Consider the following 12,794-nt stretch of genomic DNA (forward strand, 5'->3'; position numbering starts at 1 on the left):
CACGCGGGGTAGGCGAGCCCCCAAGGCCAGCCCACCTCAGACACGCGGGGTAGGCGAGCTCCCGCAGGTCCCCACGTGTTCTGAAGCAGCGCTCTGACGGCCAGTGCACAGGGGGCCTCCTCACTCAGCCCCTCACCGTGGTGACAGATGTCACTGAGGAAATCCTGAAGCATCCGTGGAAACAAAGGAGCCGGGCACTCACCAAACTTGGACAGGATGTCCTGCTGCTCCTCCCGGCTGGAGAAGAGGATCTTGGGATTGAGCCCCTTCATGCTGAGGCTATCCCATGGCGGGGCCTCTCGGCTCGGCCGGTCTCGGGGCTCCACCTCCACCTCGAGGTTCACTTGGAACAGATCGGGGTACTTCTCTTGGATGTCGCATGCGTCCAGGTCATACCTAAAAGGATAAGCGGCAGACGTGGTTTATGAAGGTCCACCCACCTTCCCCGTGTCGCCGTGCTGTTTGTGTCTCCCAGGCCAGGGAGGTACCAGCAGGTGGAAAACACACGGGTGCCGGGCAGGGGACACAATGTGCCTCTGGGCCTTGGCCAGCTGCTTGGTGACCTCCGGATGTGCTCTGGCCATGTGACACCCACAGGAGCTCAAGGACAGAAGCCATTCCACTCTCCCACCTGTCAGCACAGCTGGACACATGGGAGGGACTTCACCATCTCACCGTGGGGACAGACAAAGGGCCTTTCCGCCCATCCTCACAGACGAGCCCTTTCCTGATGCGGACTCGAGAGACGGGGGATTCCGGGCCTGGACTCCCCCAGGGCCCGACACTGGCTCAGAAGTGCCCTCCACGGTACAGGGGAGACCTTGGTTCAACCGACAGTGGGCATCAGGCAGGTGGTTTTCACAAAGCAGAGCAGGCAGGATGGTGCCCAGGAGGCAGCAACAGTGGACAGGAGGTGTCAGGTGGATGGCAAGCTCTACGAGGCAGCCCCCTCACTGGCTATGTGCGAAGTCATGTGGCTGATGCCCAGTTGAGGGTGACTGGACACAGCCCCAGACCAGAGTCCTCCTCAGGTGTGTATCTTGCTCAAGTCCAGCCGGGGAGGCCCTAGAGCCAGGCCCTCTTTACAAAGAGCACAGCCATGCCTCCCGTGTCCAGCAGGGGCCACTATAAATGCAGGCCTTCCTCAGATAGAGCACAGCCGTGCCTCCCGTGTCCAGCAGGGGCAGCCCCACAGCTAGCCCCTCCTCAGACATGAACATGACCGTGCCTCCCATGTCCAACCAGGGCGGCCGCACAGCCGTGCCTCCCGTGTCCAAGAGGGGCCACTATAAATCCAAGCCTTTCTCAGACACAGCACAGCCATGCCTCCTGCGTCCAGGAGGGGTGGCCCCATAGCCAAGCCCTCTTCAGACATGAACATGACCGTTCCTCCCATGTCCAGCAGGGACAGCCCCAGAGCCAGGCCCTCTTTACACAGAGCACAGCCATGCCTCCCGTGTCCAGCAGGGGCCACTATAAATCCAGGCCCTCTTCAGAGAGAGCTCAGCCGTGCCTCCCATGTCCAGCAGGGGCAGCCCCACAGCCAGCCCCTCCTCAGACATGAACATGACTGTGTCTCCCGTGTCCAGCAGAGGCAGCTCCACAGCCCCCAACAGCCTAGCCCTCAGACGTGAGCTCGGCCATGCCTCCCACGTCCAGCAGGAGTGATGACACAAGGCAGGCCTCCTCAGACATACACACAGCCGATGTCCAGCAGGTAATCCCCTCCTGCTGGTCCACCTCCTCAGTCCACAGTCCTGTGGCTGACCACGCAGCCCCACTGCGCCCTGTGGGTGTCAGCTCGACCCATCCTTTCTGCACAGCTGGTTCTCAGGATGGTGAAACTGCATCCCCCCTCAGCTGCACACAGGCCACAGCTGGGGAGCTGACACACATCAACTGTGGACGCAGTTCTCCATAAAAACGATGTCTACTCGGGCAAAACTCTCAGACCCCCAGTCAAGGGGGACCCTGAGGAGCCCTGGAACCGCATGCCCAGGGCCACAGAACTCAGTTCCAGTGTGACCCGGGTCCCCAGAATGGCATGCACACCTGTGAGGTGGTCCTGGGCACACACAGGGCAGACAAAACAAAGGAATCCTACCACTCTAGCAGGGAGCTCTGGTGGCCTAGTGGCAAGAAGCTGCGCTGCAATCCCGAAGGAGCGTGGTTTGAATCCACCCGCTGCTCCCCGGGAGGATGGGCAGTCTCCTTCTGTGCGATGAGCTGCCTCTGAAAACCCACTGGATAGTCGGGCCTGTTCCAATTCACCAGCACACGACAACGTCTGTTTGTGTTAGGGGCCATCCAGTCAGCTCTGACTCTGCAGCCCCACGTGACAGAGCGCTTCCCCACGGGGATTCCACAGCCATAACCTTCACGGCGAACGAATCTGTCTTGGAAGTGTGGCTAGCACAGCCCTTAGCAGCAACACTGACGAGACTTCAGTGCAGGGCGAGTAGGGCGCTGTCTCTGGTGAAGGCCATCAGGCTTGGTAAAGGAGAGGGCCAGCCGACAAGCAGAGGAGCCTCAGGGAGATGGGTGCGCAGTGACCACCACACCCGCAGGGTCGCTGTGACTCAGCACAGACTGGACAGCCCCCAACATCACCAACAACAGCAGCAGGCAGCCCGGCCTCTCTCCTGCAGCACGTCTGACGGGCTCCCCCCGAATCTTTCAGCAGATAAGGCCCCTGTGTGTGATTGTAATGTTGTTGTTGTTGCGTGTCGCTGAAATGGAACTGACCACAGCTGACCCTTCAGTGGAGGAGACCGCCCATCTTTCTCCTGCGGAGCAGCTGGAGGATTCAAACCGCGTGCCTTCAGGTTGGCAGCGCAGCTCCTTACCTCTAGGTCACCAGAGCTCACTGTGCGTAACTACAGTCATAAGAAAAGAAAACAAACGAAAAGGAGCCAGGGGAGCGCAGAGTGACCAGCCAGCAGCCGGGATGGCCGCACGGCTAAGGCCTGCTCTCTTCCTGGTAGCTTAGCGTGTCTGTCCAGCTGCTAACCAGAAGCTCAGGGGTTCAAACCCACCAGCTGCTCTCTACGGAAGCCGGAGGGGTCTTCTCTTCCTGTCAACAATCAACGCTGGGGTAGTTGGCTTGGTTTTGTTTTTCTCTGGACTTGATACAATTAGCCGAGTGGGTGTTACTTTAATGTGTGAAGGGCACTGGTGTTAGTGTCCCTCCTTCCTTCCAATTGGAAAAATCCCAAAATTCCTCCGAGGAGGGGTTAACGGGTCAGCGAGAAGCAACAACTCCCCACCCCACAACACGTGAGAACAAGGATGCCTTCTTGCTGCCCTGGTCTGAGGCGAAAACCTGGGGCGAGTGGCAGGGCTGATGGCCCTGCCCACCTTCCAGGAGGTGACAGGTAAGTACTTGGCCAGGTATGGGGACTGACGCAGGACGTTCTGGTTAGCCAGAAGTGACTGTGGGGTCCATCAGGGGCCACAAGGGGTCCTGGAGGTCTTGGAGATGTCCTTAACAGGAAACTAGCTACCCCACCCCCAGCAGACCCCAGGGTCTGCAGCTAGCCCAGGTCTGTCCTGCTCATCACTGAGGTGGACAATGGGGATTTTCTGTGAGTGGGCAGTGGCCCCCACAGTCCCTGCTGGCCACAGAGGAAGGGGTGTTGTGCTCTGAGCCCCTTCTCAGGAAGGAAAGCTGGGCAGAAATCCCGGAGGGCAAGGAGTCAAGGGGTACACAACCTCTGCAGGGCTTGGTGGCAGGTGTCAGCTCAGTTCCGCTGGCATGAGATGGCCTTGGGGACAGCGCCAGGGCGCCAGGCTGGGTGGAGGTGCTGGGGCCCACACATCCCGAGGCCCCCAGCTGCCCACCACCCTGCCAGCAGCCTCAGAGTCTGCAGGTCAGCCTGGGCCCTGGCCTAGCCCAGTGGGCGGTGAGGAAACAATGCGGGGTCTGTGAGCACCCAAGGCCCTGACTGCTGAGGCCCCACACCCAGCTCCTGTGAGTGGACACCAGGGTCCTTGGGCCTACCCAGCCAGGAAATGGAAATGCCAGTCAGTCACCAAGGGCAGTGCCGGAATCAGAAGCTGGGCTCTCGTGGGAGGAGGCTGGAGCCCACTACAAGGTCACTCTGACACTGTGCTCTGGACGCAGGCTGGCGGATCTGAGGAGGCTGGGAGCCCGCTACACGACCACCCCAACACCAGGCTCTGGATTGCAGGCCAGTGGACCTGAGGAGGCTGGAGCCCACTACACGGCTACCCCAACGCCAGGCTCTGGACGTAGGCTGGTGGATCTGAGGAGGCTGGAGCCCAGATCAGCCGGGCCCTGGAGGCCGCTATTCCCACCACTGCCGCACAGCAGAGCTCGTCCCACCCAGACACACTGCCCCACCTGTGCACCCATCAGTCAAGTCAACCGCCTTCTCAACCCAGTGACTGGACCACGGTTTTGGAAGTTGCTGCTGTTGGTGTTGTTATGTGCCATCAAGTCGCCTGCAACTCACAGCGATCCTGTGTACAAAACCCTGCCCAGACTCATGGTTTCTGACACATCTATCCCCACTGCCTCAGTTACTGTATCAATCCATCTCATTCAGGGTCTTCCTCTCCTGTGCTGTCCATCCACCCTTCCAAGCATGATGTCCTTGAAGCACTGATGCCTCTTGGCCACATGCCCAAAGTATGTGAGACAGAGCTTTAGAATCCTAGCCTCAAAGGAGAAAATTGATTTTACGCTAAGATGGACTTGTCTTCGTGGCAGTCCACGGTATGTTCAAGACTCTTCTCCAGCACCACAACTCGAAGGCATTGATTCTTCTTCTGCCAGTCATTGTTCAGCTCTGAGATGCAAAACAAGTAACTGCAAAGACCATGTCCTGCATCAGGCACACCTTAGTTCCTAGACTGACATCGTTGCTCTTTAATACTCTGGAGAGGTTCCTGACAGCAGATTATCCCAGTGCAATTCAAGTTTTGATTTCCTGACCTCTGGTGCCAAGCGTGTTGACTGTGGAGCTGAGCAAGCTGTAATCGTTACTGTAGCTAACACTGAGAACAGGAATCCCAGAACATTTGACTGTGCTCATGCTAAACCTATACTTGGACCAGGAAGCAGTCCTCAGAACAGACAAAGAAAACACTGCATGGTTCAAAATCAGGAAAGGAGTGTGTCAAGGATGCGTCCTATCTCCATACATTTTCAATCCATATGCAGAACAGATCACTCGGGAAGCTGGGCTCTATCAGGAAAAATGTGGCATCAGGATTGGAGGAAGAATCATCAACAACCTGCATTATGCAGATGACACAAGCCTGGTTGCTGAAACTGAGGAGGACCTGAAGTGTTGACTGCAGAAGGTCAAGTTTTCAATATGGATTGGAGCTCAACACCAAGAAGACAGATTCTCATCACTGGGCCGACTGGCATAGCTAGTCCCCCACTAAATTCTCTCACTAATTCTACTGATGTGTCGATTCCTTGGGCTTCTCAAGTTAAAGTCATGCTCTCTGGGAGGGGAAATGCCTTTGTTTCTTCGTCCTGTCTTATCCCACTTGTTCAGAAGCCAGGCAGTCTGTTTCTGTAAAGCAGATTTATGCTGAGACAATGAGGATAGGAAATAAAATACTGAAAAGACCGAGAACACCAGATACCCTACTGAAGAAGGTGGGGTAACCTCCTCCTGTACCAGTCAGATCCGATTCGACGGTTGTTGTTGTTGTTATGTGCCGTCGAGTCGCTTGTGACTCATAGCGACCCTATGTACAACAGCCCTAAACTCTGCTCTGTCCTTTGCCAACCTCACTGCCTCTGACACACCCATCCCGATTACCCCAGTCACTGAATCAATCCACCTCATAGAGGGCCTTCCCCTCCTGCGCTGTCCCTCCAGCCTCCCAAGCATGATGTCCTTCTCCAAGGACCGGTCCCTCCTTACAACATGTCCAAAGTATGTTAGACTCAGAAGACAGCGCGCGCGCGCACACACACACACACACGACCAAGAAAATGCTCAAACTGTTCATCATCAGGAATAATGTCAGTTACCAGTTTTTGCTGAGAGTTTTGATGAGAAAAGTGTATGAACTTATGTCAAATGCTTTAGTAATGAAATGCTCAAGTGGTCCCCCCTTATCCTGTGAGTAGTGGGCTTAAGGGCCTGATTTTCAAGCAGCAAACCAGTTTCATTATTGCTGTTTGTTGCTGTCATGTTGGCCCTGTGCACACAGAAGCAAGCACTGCCAGCCTCCCATCAGGTGCCACGCTGACCACTGTCCCCCAGGAACTCTCACAGCCCGCCATCAGGTGCTGCACTGACTGCTATCCCCAGGAGCTCTCACGCCCCCCTCTTTCAGGTGCACTGCTGACCACTGCCCCCCCAGGAACTCTCACAAGCCCCTATGAGGTGCACACTGACCACTGCCCCCAGGAGCTCTTACAGCCCCCCATCAGGTGCCACACTGACCACTGCTCCCCAGGAACTCTCATGGCTCCCCCTCAGGTGCCGCCTGACCATGCCCCTCAGTAACTCTCAGAGCCCGCCATGAGGTGCCGCACTGACTGTTGCCCTCAGTAGCTCTCACAGCCCCCCATCAGGTGGCACACTGACCACTGCCCCCAGGAGCTCTTATAGCCCCCCATCAGGTGCCACACTGACCACTGCTCCCCAGGACCTCTCATGGCTCCCCTTCAGGTGCCGCACTGACTGTTGCCCCTCAGTAACTCTCACAGCCCCCCATCAGGTGCTGCCTGACCACTGTTCCCCAGGAGCTCTCACGGCCCTCATCAGGTGCCACGCTGACCACTGCACCCCAAGAGCTCTCAGAGTCCCCTGTCAGATGCCATGCTGACTGCTGCCCCCACAGAGCTCTCGGGCTCCCATCAGGTGCCACACTGACCACTGCCCCCCAGGAGCTCTCACGGCCCCTCATCAGGTGTCATGCTGATCATTGCCCCCAGTGGCCCTCATGGCCCCCATCAGGTGCCACACTGACCACTGCCCCCCAGGAGCTCTCACGGCCCCTCATCAGGTGTCACGCTCACCACTGCCCCCAGTAGCCCTCATGGCCCCCATCAGGTGTCACGCTGACCATTGCCCCCCAGGAGCTCTCACGGCCCTCATCAGGTGCCACGCTGACCACTGCACCCCAAGAGCTCTCAGAGTCCCCCGTCAGATGCCGTGCTGACTGCTGCCCCCACAGAACTCTCGTGGGCCCCCATCAGGTGCCACACTGACCACTGCCCCCAGGAGCTCAGGCCGCTTCTGTAGTCAGTTGACTTTCTGCCTTTCTTCCGCATTGGCCTGGCAACTTGCTGAAGCATGTTCATAACAACAACACTCAAGTTTCCGAGCACACACTGGTGGTGGTGACCTGTGAGGCGGCTGCTTAAAATCAAACCCCAGTGTCCCACGTGGAAGACGAGACTCCTACCACCGAACCACCCATGTCCCCACTGACCAATGTCCCCAAGAAGCCCCTGCTTAACGTAACACTAGACACACTCATGAATCCATTTTTGCTTTGCTTAAAAGTTTGCATCTATCTTCATAAGAAATCCCAAAACACCAAATCTGTTGCCACTGAGTCGATTCCAACTCACAGAGACCCAGTGGGGTGCTGTGAGTCACAAGACACCGGCCTGTGGTCTTCATTTCCCGTCATGCCCAAGAAGGAGGAAGAAGAAAGAAGACCTGCTGCCTCAGCATTATGAACGAATCAGAGCTGGCAGAAGAATGGATCCGCTGTCCTGGAAAGTGCAGTCAGAATGAGCCTTAGGAACGAGGACGGGAAGACAGTGTCCTCATGTCAGAATCAGGAGAGACCAGTCCCCAGAGAAGGACATTGATTAGGTGAAGGAGTCAGAGAAGAGACTCTCGGTGAGATGGATGGACACTGGCTACACCGATGGGCCCGGCACTGAGACCATGAGCACCAAGCAGGACTGGGCAGGATTCTATTGTTATGAGGAGATGGACGCGGGGTCACGGAGATGGAGGGAGGGTCATGAGATGGATGTAAGGTCACAAGAGATGGACTTAGGGTCATGAGAGGTGGACACAGGGTCACAAGAGATGGATGCAGGGTCACTATGAGACAGGTGCAGGGTCACTACAATATGGACACTGTCACTATGATATGGGTGCAGGGTCATGAGGAGATGGACACAGGGTCACTATGAGCTGGAAGACACCTGGTATCACTTCACAACAATAATGTCTTTAACTGAGTGTTGATAACGAGGTTTTGCTGTCCTTGTAATAAAGGAGCTAAGAAGTGTTCTCTTCCCATACGTTGAGAGGGCGATTCAGTGTAAATTAGAATAAATCCTTATCAGCCTGGAAGTGTAGCAGTCCACATGGAGCCTGCCTTTGGGGAGGGTCTCCCACTCATAGAGCCTGCCTTTGGGGAGGGTTTCCCACTACACAGCCCATGCCTTTAACAGATGGGTGCCTAGGCCAGGTTAGGATTCCTTTTTTGCATACGCTTACCACGGCTTTATTTAGTCCAATGTTGAAAACAAGCCAAATGTCCATCTACAGGTGAATGGACAAGCAAACCAGGCCAGACCCACACAGAGTAAACACACTCAGCCTTAAAAGAAAGATGCATGGTCGCCAGCGAGAACATGACGCATCACAAAATCATGACAGAATGCAAGTAGTCAAACAACAAGATCACAGAAGGCACAACTGTGTTTATGGAAAACTGTGCAAAACACAAACTAATCCAGCGTGAAGAAAACAGACCTGTGGCCATCTGGGGATGACAGAGACCACCAGGGGTGCAGAGGGGGAGCGGGCATGATGCCCCCAGAGAAGTCTGTAGGCAGGATGGGCATTCCCATTCCCTTGATGGGGGTGTGCTATTTCTTCATGTGCTGGTTTTGATAAATCAAAACCAGTGTCTGGCATGTCATGTGTAACGTTGTAAAGTTCTTTCTGTAGTGATGTCCCCCCCTTTTCACTTCACCCTGGGAACGCGTGTTCTTGCTCTTTCCTTGGCCAGATTTGTGAAGGGTTTATTAATTTCAAAAAGAGAATGGAAGACTCTCCTGGTTGGGGTTTGGTGATTTTTCTATGACACATTCACTTTCTGTTTAACTGAATTCTGCTCTTTCATTATGTCTTCTCACCATTTCCTCTGGCTTTAATTTGCTGTTCTCTATTTTCCTGAGACAGGAGCTTAGATATGGAGTCTCTTTGTAATATACACACTAAGATTTACAAATTTCCTCTACACCTGGCTTTAAATGCATCCCATGAGAATTGATACGTGTTATTTTAGTTATCACTCACTTAAAACACTTTATTCCAACTGTGTGCTTCTTTTCTGGTTTGTGAGCTATTTACGAATTTGTCGCTTAATTTCGAAACTCAGGGATTTTAAGGTATTTTGTTACTGATTCTGACTTTAATTCCATTAATTCCATCTTCTGAAGTGCTCCAAGACTTGTTTAACGGCATACCACATTTTGGTACATGCATCATGTGCCTCAAACAGAACACGACTCCCCCAGGGCCTCATTACAATGTTTGCAACCCGGATAAGGCTGGTTAAAAAGTGAACCATCTACTGCATCATATCTGTTAAGGTGACTCATTAGGTGTCCAGGAAGCCCTGATGGTCTAATGGTTAAGCAACTGTCTCTTAAGAGGCTGGTGATTCGAATCCACTAGTTACTCCTCAAGAAAAAAAGATGTAGCACTTGGCCTCTGTACAGATGATAGTCTTGAAACCCTCTCACGGAGCGGGGAGGTTTACTTAGGGTTCCTTTAAGTCTGAAGCAACTTGACAGCAGTCTAAGTTTTGGGTGCTCAGTGTCATCAGAATGATGTCAGAGACCGACTGTGGAACGGGCCATCAATTTTTCCATATGCAGGTCCAAGGTGAAACTGGAGAGAATGCAAACAAGTTCAAGAGAGGCAAAGAGAACCTTGAGTATATCCCCTCATAAGAGATGTGATGTACTGATCACTTTGATCGAAGACCAGACGGACTGTGAGCTGGCTCAAGAATATCACCCACAAAGAAAACAAAAAGTCACTAAAAAAAAAAAACAAAACGGGAAAAAAGGACTAGACCTGATGGCAGAAAAGACCCTCCCACATGTACAGACCCAGAGAAGCAAAAGTGAACGAGAGAAATGATGCCGTTAGAGGCCAGAGAGAGGGCAAAAGGAAGCACGAGAAGACCCAGTGGGATGACGAACTCGGCAAAAAGCCCTGGACTGAGAAAACCAGGAGGGCAAAACGTCCATCATCTGTGAAGCTGGAGAGAGGAAGGAAGAAGTCAAATCTCAGGTTGCAATACTGAAAGATTCTATGATCAAAATATTAAATGATACAGGAAGCATCAAGAGAAGACGGGAGGAATTCACAATTCACAGAATCACTGCACCAAAAGCACTGGTCAACACTGTACCATTTAAGGAAGCCGCATGTGATCAAGAACGACGCTGTGAAGGACCGGGCGCACGCTGCACTGAAGGCATCGGTGAAACACAAGTGCCAGGAATCGATGGAGCGCCCACCCAGATGCTTCAACCTTCGCCATGTTTAACTACTTGTTATGGGCCATCGGGTTGACTACACTCATAGTGACCCTCTGAACAAGAGCTGTGAACCCTGCCCTGTCCTGAGCCAACCTCACCATCTCTGACACACCTGACACCATTGCCACAGTCACTGGGTCAATCCATCTCATTCAGGGTCTTCCTCTCTTGCACTGTCCCTCCACCCTCTCAAACATGATGTCCCTCTCCAAGGAGGGATCCCTCCTTGCAACATGCCCAAAGTATGTCAGAAGGACCTTCAGAATCCTTGCCTCCAAGGAGCAGCCTGGTTTCACCCTTTGCAGGATGAACCTGTTTGTTCTTTTAGCAGTCCTTGGTGTATATTCAGTATGCTTCTCCAGCACCACAACACAAAAGCATTGATTCTTCTACCATATTCATTGTCCAGCTCTCTGACGTGTAGTGGGTGACCGAGAAGACCATGCCTGAATCAGGCCACCTTAGTCTCTAGCTGACACCTTCCGCTTTAACATTCTAGCTCTGAGAGGTCTTTCACAGATTTTCCCAGTGCAACTTGTCTTTTAATTTCATGACTGCTGGTGCCAAGGGTTGACTGTGCATCCAAGCAAGACCTTATTAGCCATAGTTATTAAGGCAGTAAGTCACAGTCAATTGGATTTAATAACCACGGTTATTTAAAAGGCCCTGCTTACAAATTACACAGGTAGAATAAAAGCAGTCCAAACACTGAAGTTTGGAAGACAGGGATTGAAAAAGTGCACTGTGGCAGCATGAAGAGGAGGCAGCGATGAAATGCAGGCAGAGATGTGGCGGTCAGCCATGAGTTCCCAGACAGCAGCACATCTCCCCTGGGCCAGCAGAGAGCTTTACTCACGGGCAACAAACACCAGTGTGCTCAAGCTGGTCATGGCACATTCAAGGCACTCTGGTGGTCTAGTGGGAAGGAGCTGCACTGCAAACCTACAGGCAGGAGGTTCAAATCCACCAGGTGCAATTCAGAAGGATGGGTAATCTCCTCCTGTGCAATTTACTGCCTCTTTTACTCACTAAAAGGTCAGCTATGACCCATCCAACTCAATGGTACATGCGATATTTGGACTTTTCTAAGTCACTGTCTTAGCTCCCTCTGGGGACATGGTCTCAGGACTGCAAACATGTGATCCACCTGTGTCCCTGCCATCCCCTTCCCAATGCCCATCCTGCATTGACCCCACCTATGTGACAGTCAGGAGTGACCGCTCACCTTTGTCCCCGCCATCCCCTCACCCCACCACCCCTGTCCCGCACTGACCCCACCTGTTTAAAAGTCAGGAGTGACCGCTCACCTTTGTCCCTGCCATCCCCTCACCCCACCACCCTTGTCCTGCACTGACCCCACCTGTTTAAAACTCAGGAGTGATCGTGCACCTATGTCCCTGCCCGTCCCCTTAGCCAACAGCCCCGTGCTGTGAGGCCAACGTACTTGGCAAACTTCACAGTCGTTGCGTTCCGAGGCACAAATCCAGTGTGGAACTGAATCTGGAACATCTTCATGGAGGCCATCTGCAGAGAGAAGAGGGCATGAGAGGACTCACCGGGCAAGGAGAGTGGGCTTCATTCCACAGACCGAACGCTCCTCCTATGAGGAGGGCTGCCAGCGTCCAGTCACAGGAGAGCACGTTACGCGTCACGAGCTCCCGGGACACAGGGGACACACGTGGCATGCCTGTGACAGGGGACAAGGAGACGGGCAGGAGGAAGGCCAGCAGGAGGGGAAGTGAGATGATCTCCGAGACCCTGGGAGCAGCAGTGCAGGGCCCTGCGACTCCACACAAGCTCCTCAGGGGTCTGTGTTTATACACCGAGGCTGACGCCGCAGACACTCCGAGAAGACTGTGTGAGTACACAGCACAGAACGCCTGAGGGGGATGCTGGAGCCTCCAGGCTGAGGTCACCTCTGCTTCGTGCTACACACAGAACGTTAGGGACGTCAGGAGGCACTTATATGATCAAAGCCCAGCAGCTCAGGCTGGACAGCAAGTTCTCCTCTGAAGGCGTCTACAAGGACCGCCAGGAGCAGAGGGAAAGAAGCAGCAGATGGGTGCTGGCAGTGGCCACAACAGGACAGGGCGGGGTGGAACGGGACAGGATAGGATGGGACAGAACAGGACAAGACAGGGCAGGGCGGGACGGGACAGGGCAGGACGGGACAGGACAGGACAGGACGGGACGGGGCAGGACGGGACGGGACAGGGCAGGACGGGACAGGGAAGGACGGGATGGGACAAGACGGGACAGGGCAGGACGGGAC

The 12,794-nt window shown here is 54.0% G+C and overlaps 1 protein-coding gene across 2 annotated transcripts in view; it reads right to left on the reverse strand.

The window, feature by feature from the left end:
- The window catches only part of GAK (cyclin G associated kinase), a 106,306-nt gene that overhangs the window by 19,922 nt on the left and 73,590 nt on the right, over positions 1-12,794 (reverse strand). For both annotated transcript variants that reach the window (XM_006893591.1, XM_006893590.1), the window contains 2 exons: positions 11,967-12,046; positions 203-396 (listed from right to left, as the gene is read on the reverse strand). In XM_006893591.1, the coding sequence (XP_006893653.1) occupies positions 203-396; positions 11,967-12,046 (274 nt within the window). The remainder of the gene's footprint in view (positions 1-202; positions 397-11,966; positions 12,047-12,794) is intronic.

This window comes from Elephantulus edwardii, unplaced genomic scaffold (assembly GCF_000299155.1).
Source record: "Elephantulus edwardii isolate Elephantulus edwardi_28Jun2011 unplaced genomic scaffold, EleEdw1.0 scaffold00129, whole genome shotgun sequence".
Classification (NCBI taxonomy): domain Eukaryota; kingdom Metazoa; phylum Chordata; class Mammalia; order Macroscelidea; family Macroscelididae; genus Elephantulus; species Elephantulus edwardii.